Genomic DNA, 11,014 nt, shown 5'->3' on the forward strand with positions numbered 1-11,014 from the left:
CAAAATTCAGGATTTGAGGCCAAAAACCCCCAAAATATTTTCAAAAAGAAGCAGCTTCGGATCAAACCCAGAAAACCCGAGAGAAATAAGAGGTATTTTGATAAATTTGTGTTAAAAACAAAATTTGGGATAATTTTGGGGCATTTTTAGTGTGTTACCCCCCCCCTCCATCAGCTGTCTCATTTTAGCTGCCTGAAATCCCTCCCTCGCACCTGGAGCCGCCTCCCGCACTTCCCCCAGCGCGTTTCAATCGCATTTCCTGTGATTTTTGCCCGAAATTTTAATTCTTTTTTGGCATTTTTTGGCCGCCGCGATTCCTCCCTACTTGAGCGCAGGCTCCGCAGGCCGGGCTAGGCCGCGTTGCTATGGCGACAACGCAGCGGGAAGGGGCGGCGCGCACCTCGCCCTCCCTCAGCCAATCACAGCGGTTGTCTCATCCACCAATCCGCTGCGCCAACACTTTGAGGCCACGCAGCCAATCAGCGCCGCCGCGCTCTGACGGGCAGCTCCGGCAACCAATTGAGTGGCAGCAATGCTGAATTTCAGCCAATAACAACGCCGAGGAGGCGGCACCGGCGGCGCGGGCAGGGCGAAGGAGGAGGGGGGAAGGTTCTGGAGGCCGCCGCCATCTTTGCCGCCGCGTCCGGGGCCGCCGCCGCCGCCGCCGCTACCGCTTCGGGACTCAGGGGGGGCCGGTAAGGGCGGCAGCGCTGTCGCGACATTACGTCAGAGCCTCCCGCGCCGTGACGTCACGCTTGGGGCGGCGGGAAGCGCGGGGGGAGGGCAGCGGCGGCGGCTGAGGGGGAAACCGAGGGGGGGGGGAAGGGCGGGAAACGGAGCCTGAGGGCGGCGCCGCCAGAGGGCGCTGAGGGCGTGAGGGGAGGGGGAGGAGGGCGGGGCTTGCGGCAGGGGGCGTGGCTCGAGCTGTTGTTGTTAATGAAAGGGCGTGGCTTCACTGAGAGGGCGTGGCTTGGACAGCTGGATATGAATTGGAGAAGGCGCGGCTTTGTGGAGGGGGCGTGGCTTAAGCGCTTTGCCTTTAAACCGGAGGGGCGTGGCCTGAAGAGGGGGCGTGGCTAAACGAAACTTTTTGGGTGGGCGCGGCTTGGACTCCGTTGTGTCCAAAGGGAGGGGGCGTGGCTTCGGTTGTATTGTTGTCAATGGGAGGGGGCGCGGCTTGGGTGCCGTTGATTCCAATGGGGAGGGGGCGTGGCTTGGTCACCGTTGTTTCCAATAGGAGGGGGCGTGGCTTGGTCGCTGTTGTTTCCAATGGGAGGGGGCGTGGCTTGGCCGCCGTTGATTCCAATGGGGAGGAGGCGTGGCTTGGTTGCCGTTGATTCCAATGGGGAGGGGGCGTGGCTTGGGCGCCGTTGATTCCAATGGGGAGGGGGCGTGGCTTGGGCGCCATTGATTCCTATAGGCGGGCAATGACGTCACCACTACGATGACCTCACCGCCCGTTTCTCCATGACGTCATCACAGGAAAAACCCAAATTCCGGGGGTTTCCCCCCAAAAAAACCCCCGGGATGGAGTCGGGGGGATCCAAAGTGCTGCCGGATCCGGTGAGACCAAAATCCCGAATTTTTGGGGCAATTTTTGGGGCAATTTTTTGGGAATTTTTGGGGCTGAAATTCCCGAATTTCCGCAGACGGACGCGATGACCTCGGACGACTTCGACATCGTCATCGAGGCCATGCTGGAGGCGCCCTACAAGAAGGAGGAGGTGGCAAAATTCCAAAAATTCCCAAAAATTTGGGAATTTTTCCCTCATTTTCACCCCAATTTTCCCCATTTTTCCCAAATTCCCCAATTTTCACCCCAATTTTCCCCAAATTCCCTGAATTTCACCCCAAATTTCCCCAAATTCCCTGAATTTCACCCCAAATTTTCCCAAATTCCCTCAATTTCACCCCAATTTTCCCCAATTTTTCCCAATTTCTTCAATTTCTCCCCAAATTTTCCCATTTTCCCCAAAATTCCCAATTTCCCTGAATTTCACCCCAATTTTCCCCAATTTTCCCCAAATTCCCTGAATTTCACCCCAAATTTCCCCAAATTTCCCAAATTCCCTGAATTTCACCCCAAATTTTCTCCAAATTTCTTCATTTTCCCCAAATTCCCCAATTTTCACCCCAATTTTCTCCAATTTTTCCCAAATTCCCAGATTTTCCCCCCAATTTTCCCAAATTTCCTCAATTTCACCCCAAATTTCCCCAAATTTCCCCAAAATTTCCCAAATTTCCTCAATTTCACCCCAAAATTCCCCAATTTTCCCATTTTTCCCAAATTTCCTCAATTTCACCCCAAATTTTCCCATTTTCCCCCAAAATTTCCCAAATTTCTCCATTTTTCACCCCAAATTTCCCCCAAATTTCTTCATTTCCCCCCAATTTTCCACATTTTCCCCTAAATTCCCCAAATTCCCTGAATTTCACCCCAAATTTCCCCATTTTTCCCTCAAAATTTCCCAAATTCTCCAATTTTCACCCCAATTTTGGACCCATTTTTCCCAAATTCCCCAATTTTCACCCCAAATTTCCCCATTTCCCCAAATTCCCTGAATTTCACCCAATTTTTCCCTATTTTCCCAAATTTCCTCAATTTCACACCAAAATTCCCCAATTTTCCCCAATTTTTCCCAAATTTCTTCATTTTCACCCCAATTTTCCCCAAATTTTCCCAAATTCCCCGATTTTCACCCCAATTTTCCCCAAATTTTCCCCCCAAATTTTCCTCAATTTCACCCCAAATTTCCCCAAAATTTCCCAAATTCTCTGAATTTCACCCCAATTTTCCCCAAAATTTCCTCAATTTCACCCCAATTTTCCCTCAAATTTTCTCCAAAATTTCCCAAATTTCCTCAATTTCACCCCAAATTTCTTCATTTTCCCCCAAATTTTCCCCCAAAATTTCCCAAATTTCTCCATTTTTCACCCCAAATTTTCCCAAATTTCTTCATTTTCCCCCAAATTTTCCAAATTCCCCAATTTTAACCCTAATTTTTCCCCAAATTTCTTCATTTTCCCCCAATTTTCCCTCAAATTTTCCCCCAAATTTCCCAAATTTCCTCAATTTCTCCCCAATTTTCCCCAAATTTTCCCAAATTTCCTCAATTTCTCCCCAAATTTTCCCATTTTTCCCCAAAATTCCCAATTTCCCTGAATTTCACCCCAATTTTCCCCAAATTCCCTGAATTTCACCCAAAATTTCCCCAAATTTCCCAAATTCCCTGAATTTCACCCCAAATTTTCTCCAAATTTCTTCATTTTCCCCAAATTTTCCCCATTTTTCCCAAATTCTCTGAATTTCACCCCAATTTTCCCTCAAATTTTCTCCAAAATTTCCCAAATTTCCTCAATTTCACCCCAAATTTTCCCCCAAAATTTCCCAAATTTCTCCATTTTTCACCCCAATTTTCCCAAATTCCCCAATTTTCACCCCAATTTTCCCCAAATTTTTTGGGTTTCCCCCAAAATTTCCGAATTTCACCCCAATTTTTCTCCAAATTTCCCCCAAATTTTCCCCCAATATTTCCCAAATTCCCCAATTTTAACCCCAAATTTTCTCCAAATTTCTTCATTTTCCCTCAATTTTCCCCCAAATTTTCCCAATTTTCCTCAATTTCACCCCAAATTTCCCCCATTTTTTTATTTTCCCCCAATTTTCCCTAAATTTCCCAAATTCCACCCCAAATTTTCTTCAAATTTCTTCATTTTCCCCAAATTTTCCCCAATTTTCCCCAATTTTCCCCAATTTTCACCCCAATTTTCCCCAAAATTTCCCAAATTTCCTCAATTTCACCCCAATTTTCCCAAATTTTCCCCAATTTCCCCAATTTTTCCCAAATTTCTTCATTTTCACCCCAATTTTCCCTCCCCAGGCCCAGCCCGGCCCCTCCAAGGCCCAACCGGAGCCGCCCCCGGCCCAGGTAAAGGAAAAAATCCCAAATTTGGGGAAATTTTGGGAAAATTTGGGAATTTTGGGAGAATTTTGGAATTTAAGGAATTTTGGGGCAAATTTGGGGGAATTTTGAGGAATTTTTAGGAAATTTTTGGGAATTTTTGGGAATTTCAGGAGAATTTTTGGGGGAATTTTGGGCAAATTTTGGGAATTTTTTGGGAATTTTGGGCAAATTTTGGGGAATTTTTGGGGGAATTTTGGGGGAATTTTGGGGAATTTTGGGGAAAATTTTAGGGAATTTTGGGGGGATTTTTTGAGAAATTTTTGGAAAATTTGGGGAATTTTGGGAGGAATTTGGGGAATTTTGGGGGGATTTTTTGGGAAAATTTTTTGGGAATTTTGGAGAATTTTTGGGGGAATTTTGGGCAAATTTTGGGGAATTTTTTGGGGAATTTTTTGGGAATTTTGGGGAAAATTTTGGGGAATTTGGGGGAATTTTTTGGGGATTTTTTTTGGAAATTTTTTGGGGAATTTTTTTGAAATTTTGGGTGTTTCAGGTGGGAATTTTGGGAGAATTTGTGGGGAATTTGGGGCAATTTTTGGATTTTTTTGGGGAATTTTTTGGGGAATTTTGGGGGAAATTTTGGGGGAATTTGGGGAATTTTTGGGGATTCCAGGTGTGAATTTTTTTGAAATTTTGGGGGTTCCAGGTGGGAATTTTGGGGATTTTTTTGGGGAATTTTGGGGAATTTTTTGTGAATTTAGGGGGAATTTTTGGGAACTTTTGGGTGAATTTTTGGAGAATTTTTTGGAAATTTTTGTTGAAATTTTGGGGAATTTTTGGGGGGAATTTTTTGGGAATTCTGGAAATTTTTTTAAGAAATTCTGGGGATTCCAGGTGGGAATTTTGGGGAATTTTGGAGGAATTTTTGGAGAATTTTTGGGGGATTTTGGGCAAATTTTGGGGAATTTTTGGGGGAATTTTTGGGAATTTTTTGGAGAATTTTTTGGGGGATTTTGGGCAAATTTTGGGGAATTTTTGGGGATTTTTTTTGGGAATTTTGGGGGTTCCAGGTGGGGATTTGGGGGAATTTTGGGGATTTTTTTGGGGAATTTTGGGGGAATTTTTTGGGGAATTTTTTGGGAATTTTGGGCAAATTTTGGAGGAATTTTTTGGGAATTTTGGGAAATTTTGGGGATACTTAAAGGAATTTTTGGGGGGGAATTTTTTGGGTAATTTTAGGGGAATTTGGGGGAAATTTTTGGGGATTTGGGGGGAATTTTTGGGAAATTTTGGGAGAATTTTTGGGGAATTCTTGGGGATTTTTTTTGAAATTTTTTGGAAATTTTGGGTGTTTCAGGTGGGAATTTTTGGGAAATTTTGGGAGAATTTTTGGGGAATTTTTTGGAAATTTTGGAGGAATTTTTTGGGAATTTTGGGCAAATTTTGGGGATATTTTGGGGAATTTTTTGGGGAATTTTTTGGGAACTTTTGGGTGTTTCAGGTGGGAATTTTTGGGGATTTTTGGGGAATTTTTTGGGGATTTTTGGGGAATTTTTTTGGGGAATTTTTTGGAAATTTTGGGTGTTTCAGGTGGGAATTTTTGGGGAATTTTTTTGGAAATTTTGGGGGAATTTTGGGGAATTTTTCAGGGAATTTTGGGGGAAATTTTGGGGAATTTTTTGGGGAATTTTTTGGGAAGTTTTGGGGTTCCAGGTGGGAATTTGGGAGAATTTTGGGGAATTTTTTGGGGATTTTTGGGGAATTCTTTGGGGAATTTTTTGGAAATTTTGGGTGTTTCAGGTGAGAATTTTTGGGGAATTTTTTTGGAAATTTTGGGGGAATTTTGGGGAATTTTTCAGGGAATTTTGGGGGAAATTTTGGGGAATTTGGGGGAATTTTTTGGGGATTTTTTTGGAAATTTTTTGGAAATTTTGGGGGTTTCAGGTGGGAATTTTTGGGGAATTTTGGGGAATTTTTTTGAATTTTGGGGGAATTTTTGGGGAATTTTTTGGGGAATTTTTTGGGAAGTTTGGGGGTTCCAGGTGGGAATTTTGGGGAATTTTTTTGGAAATTTTGGGGAATTTTTTGGGAATTTTGGGGAATTTTTTTGGGAATTTTGGGGGAAATTTTGGGAGAATTTTGGAGGAATTTTTTTTGAATTTTGGGCGAATTTTTGGGATTTTTTTTGGGGAATTTTGGGGGGTTCCAGTTGGGGAATTTTTGGGAATTTTCAGGGCTTTTTTTCTTGGGAATTTTGGGAATTTTCCGGAAGTTTTTGTTTGGAATTTTGGGAAATTTGTTTTTGGAATTTTGGGAATTTTCAGGAATTTTTCCTTGGGAACTTTGGGATTTTTTTTTTAATTTTTTGGTGGAATTTTCAGGAATTTTTTCCTTTGGAATTCTCAGGAATTTTTTCCTTGGAAATTTTGGGAATTTTCAGGAATTTTTTTGTTCAGAATTTTGGGAAATTTGGGAATTTTCTTCTTTGGAATTTTGGGATTTTTTTTGTGGGAATTTTGGGAATTTTTTTCTTTGGAATTCTGAGAATTTTCAGGAATTTTCTTCCTGGGAATTTTGAGGAATTTTTTCTTGGGAATTTTCAGGAATTTTTTTGTTTAGAATTTTGGGATTTTTCAGGAATTTTTTTCTTTGGAATTTTCGGAATTTTTTTGTTGGAAATTTTGGGAATTTTCAGGAATTTTTCCATTGGAGTTTTGGGAATTTCAGGACTTTTTTTCTTGGGAATTTTCAGGAATTTTCCCTTTGGAATTTTGGGAATTTTCAGGAATTTTTTTATTGGGAATGTTGGGAATTTTTTCTTTAGAATTTTGGGAATTTTTTGGGAATTTTTTGGTGGAATTTTGGGAATTTTCAGGAGTTTTTTTGTTGGGAATTTTGGGAATTTTTGTGGGAATTTTGGGAATTTTCAGGAATTTTTTTCTTGGGAATTTTCTTGGTGGAATTTTGGGAATTTTTTTCTTGGGAATTTTAGGAATTTTCAGGAATTTTTGGGGTTTTTTGTAGGAATTTTGGGAATTTTTTGTTGGGAATTTTCAGGAATTTTTTCTGTGGAATTTTGGGAAATTTGGAAAATTTTTTGTTGGAATTTTGGGAATTTTTTCTTTAGAATTTTGGGAATTTTCAGGAAATTTTTTGTGGGAATTTTGGGAATGTTTTTCTTGGGAATTTTGGGAATTTTCAGGAATTTTCCTTTGGAATTTTGGAAATTTTTTTGGAATTTTTTGGTGGAATTTTGGGAATTTTCAGGAATTTTTTCTTGGGAATTTTCTCTGTGGAATTTTGGGAAATTTGGGAATTTTTTTTCTTTTGAATTTTTTGAATTTTCAGGAAATTTTTTGTGGGAATTTTGGGAATTTTCAGGGTTTTTTTGTTTGGAATTTTGGGAATTTTTGGGGAATTTTTTGTGGGAATTTTTTTGGTGGAATTGTTGGGAATTTTCAGGGGTATTTTCTTGGGGATTTTGGGATTTTTTTGGTGGAATTTTGGGAATTTTTCTGTTGGAATTTTGGGAATTTTCAGGAATTTTGGGGTTTTTTGTTGGGAATTTTCAGGAATTTTCTTGTGGGAATTTTCAGGAATTTTACCTTTGGAATTTTGGGAATTTTCAGGAATTTTTTAATTGGGAATGTTGGGAATTTTTTCTTTAGAATTTTGGGAATTTTTTGGGAATTTTTTGGTGGAATTTTGGGAATTTTCAGGAGTTTTTTTGTTGGGAATTTTGGGAATTTTTGTGGGAATTTTGGGAATTTTCAGGAATTTTTTTCTTGGGAATTTTCTTGGTGGAATTTTGGGAATTTTTTTCTTGGGAATTTTCAGGAATTTTTGGGGTTTTTTGTAGGAATTTTGGGAATTGTTTTGTTGGGAATTTTCAGGATTTTTTTGTTGGAAATTTTGGGAATTTTCAGGAATTTTCCCTTTGGAATTTTGGGATTTTTCAGGAATTTTTTGGGGGGGAATTTTGGGAATTTTTTTGTTGGGAATTTTCAGGATTTTTTTTCTTGGCAATTTGGGAATTTCAGGACTTTTTTTCTTGGGAATTTTCAGGAAATTTTCCTTGGGAGTTTTCAGGAATTTTTTCTTTGGAATTTTGGGAATTTTTTTTGTTGGAATTTTCAGGAATTTTCCCTTTGGAATTTTGGGAATTTTTTTCTTTTGAATTTTGGGAATTTTCAGGATTTTTTTGGTGGAATTTTGGGAAATTTGGGAATTTTTTTGTGGAATTTTGGGAATTTTTTTGGTGGGAATTTTGGGAATATTTTTCTTTGAAATTTGGGAATTTTTTTCCTTTGGAATTGTTGGGAATTTTCAGGAATTTTCCCTTTGGAATTTTCCCTTTCAGCCGCCCCAGGAGGAGCCCAAGGAGCCCAAGAAGGAGAGCGGCAGCAGGTGCCAAAAATTGGGAATTTTGGGGAATTTTTGGGAATTTTTTGGGGGAAAAATTCCCAAATTTTCCTTTTTTTCTCCTTTTTTTAATTTTTTGGGATTTTCCTGCGTTTTTTTGCTGCTTTTTTGCCCAATTTTGGGGTTTTTGGCCTCATTTGCAGCAGCGGCCGCAAGAAACGGAGCCGGAGCCGGAGCCGGGAGCACAGACACAGGTGAGGGGAAAATGGGGGAAAAATGGGGGATTTTGGGAAAAAATGGGGAAAAATGGGGGAAAATGGGGAAAAATGGGGAAAAATGGGGGAAAATGGGGAAAAAAATGGGGGGAAATGGGGAAATTTGGGAAAATTTGGGAAAAAATGGGGGGAAATGGGGATTTTGGGTGAAAAAATGGGGAAAAAATGGGGAAAAATGGGGGAAAAATGGGGAAATTGGGGGGAAAATGGGGGGAAATGGGGAAAAAATGGGGGGAAAATGGGGAAAAATGGGGGGAAAATGGGGAAAAATGGGGGAAAATGGGGAAAATGGGGGGGAAATTGGGGAATTTTGGGGAAAAATGGGGGGAAAATGGGGGAAAATTTGGGGAAAAATTGGGATTTTGGGTAAGAAAATGGGGAAAAATTGGGGGGAAAAATGGGGATTTTTGGTGAAAAAATGGGGGAAAATTGGAGGAAAATGGGGAAAAAATGGGGGGAAAATGGGGAAAATGGGGGGAAAATGGGGGAGAATGGGGAAAAATGGGGAAAAAATGGGGGGAAAATGGGGAAAAATATGGGGAAAATGGGGGGAAAATGGGGAAAAATGGGGGGAAAATGGGAAAAAATGGGGAAAATGGGAAAAAATGGGGAAAAATGGGGAAATTTGGGGAAGAATGGGGGGAAAATGGGGGGAAATGGGGAGAAATGGGAAAAAATGGGGAAAATTGGGGGGAAAATGGGGAAAATGGGGGAAAATATGGGGAAAATTTGGGGAAAAATTGGGGGAAAATGGGGAAAAAAATGGGGGGAAATGGGGGAAAATTTGGGGAAAATGGGGATTTTGGGTAAGAAAATGGGGGAAAAATGGGGAAAAATGGGGAAAAAATGGGGGAAAATGGGGGAATTTGGGAAAAAATGGGGAAAAATGGGGGGAAATGGGGAAAATGGGGGAAAAATGGGGAAAATGGGGAAAATGGGGGAAAAATGGGAAAAAATGGGGAAAAATGGGGAAAAATTGGGGGAATTTGGGAAAAATGGGGGGAAATGGGGGAAAATGGGGGAAAAATGGGAAAAAATGGGGGAAATGGGGGGAAAAATGGGGGAAAAATGGGGATTTTGGGTAAGAAAATGGGGAAAAATTGGGGGGAAAATGGGGATTTTTGGTGAAAAAATGGGGGAAAATTGGAGGAAAATGGGGAAAAAATGGGGGGAAATGGGGAAAATGGGGGGAAAATGGGAAAAAAATGGGGGGAAATTGGGGAATTTTGGGAAAAAATGGGAAAAAATGGGGAAAATGGGAAAAAATGGGGGAAAATGGGGGGAAAATGGGGGAAATGGGGGGAAAATGGGGGGATTTTGGGAAAAATGGGGAAATGGGGGGAAATGGGGAAAAATGGGGGGAAATGGGGGGAAAATGGGGGAAATTTGGGAAAATGGGGGAAAATTGGGGGGAAAATGGGGGAAAATGGGGGAATTTGGGAAAATGGGAGAAAATGGGGGGATTTTGGGTAAAATTGGGAGAAAATTGGGATTTTGGGCAAAAAATGGGGGGAAAATGGGGGGAAATGGGAAAATTTGGGGGGGAAAATCGGGGAAAATGGGGGAAAATCGGGATTTTGGGCAAAAATGGGGAAAATGGGGGAAAAATATGGGGGAAAATGGGAAAAAATGGGGGGAAAATGGGGAAAATGGGGATTTTTGGGGAAAATGTGGATTTTTGGTTAAAAAATGGGGATTTTGGAGGGAAAATGGGGGGAAAACGGGGATTTTTTGGGAAAAAATGGGGATTTTGTGGAAAATGGGGATTTTGGGACAAAAATCGGGGATTTTGGGGGGAATTTTGGGATTTTTAGAATTTTGTGGGGGGTTGGAATCTGAACCATCCCAACCTCGATTTTTGACCTTTTTTTACCATTTCCCTCCGGAATTTTTGGATTTTTTCCTTCCATTTCCCTCTCAAACCTCGGAATTTTGGGATTTTTGCCGGGAATTCTCAATTTTTGGGGTTTTTTTTGTGGGGATTTCGCTCTCAAACCTCGGAATTTTGGGATTTTTGCCGGGAATTCTCAATTTTTGGGGTTTTTTTGTGGGGATTTTGCTCTCAAACCTCCAAATTTTGGGATTTTTGCCGGGAACTCTCAATTTTTGGGGTTTTTTTTGTGGGGATTTCGCTCTCAAACCTCCAAATTTTGGGATTTTTGCCGGGAATTCTCAATTTTTGGGGTTTTTTTGTGGGGATTTTGCTCTCAAACCTCGGAATTTTGGGATTTTTGCCGGGAATTCTCAATTTTGGGGTTTTTTTTGTGGGGATTTCGCTCTCAAACCTCGGAATTTTGGGATTTTTGCCGGGAATTCTCAATTTTGGGCATTTTTGGTTTTTTTTGTGGGGATTTTGCTCTCAAACCTCGGAATTTTGGGATTTTCCCTGGGAATTCTCAATTTTTGGGGTTTTTTTGTGGGGATTTTGCTCTCAAACCTCGGAATTTTGGGATTTTTGCCGGGAATTCTCAA

At 41.0% G+C, this 11,014-nt stretch overlaps 1 protein-coding gene across 1 annotated transcript; it reads left to right on the plus strand.

The window, feature by feature from the left end:
* The first annotated feature begins 565 nt into the window (after positions 1-565).
* On the plus strand, positions 566-8,577 carry RBM23 (RNA binding motif protein 23). The gene is made up of 6 exons (XM_071420239.1): positions 566-695; positions 1,483-1,563; positions 1,650-1,724; positions 3,882-3,929; positions 8,266-8,312; positions 8,471-8,577. Exons 2-6 carry the CDS (start codon positions 1,528-1,530, stop codon positions 8,523-8,525), a joined length of 261 nt encoding a protein of 86 aa, XP_071276340.1. The 5' UTR covers positions 566-695; positions 1,483-1,527; the 3' UTR covers positions 8,526-8,577.
* The last annotated feature ends 2,437 nt before the right edge of the window (positions 8,578-11,014 follow it).

Source organism: Agelaius tricolor, unplaced genomic scaffold (genome assembly GCF_023055355.1).
Source record: "Agelaius tricolor isolate 1412-34295 unplaced genomic scaffold, bAgeTri1.0.p SCAF_129, whole genome shotgun sequence".
NCBI lineage: Eukaryota > Metazoa > Chordata > Aves > Passeriformes > Icteridae > Agelaius > Agelaius tricolor.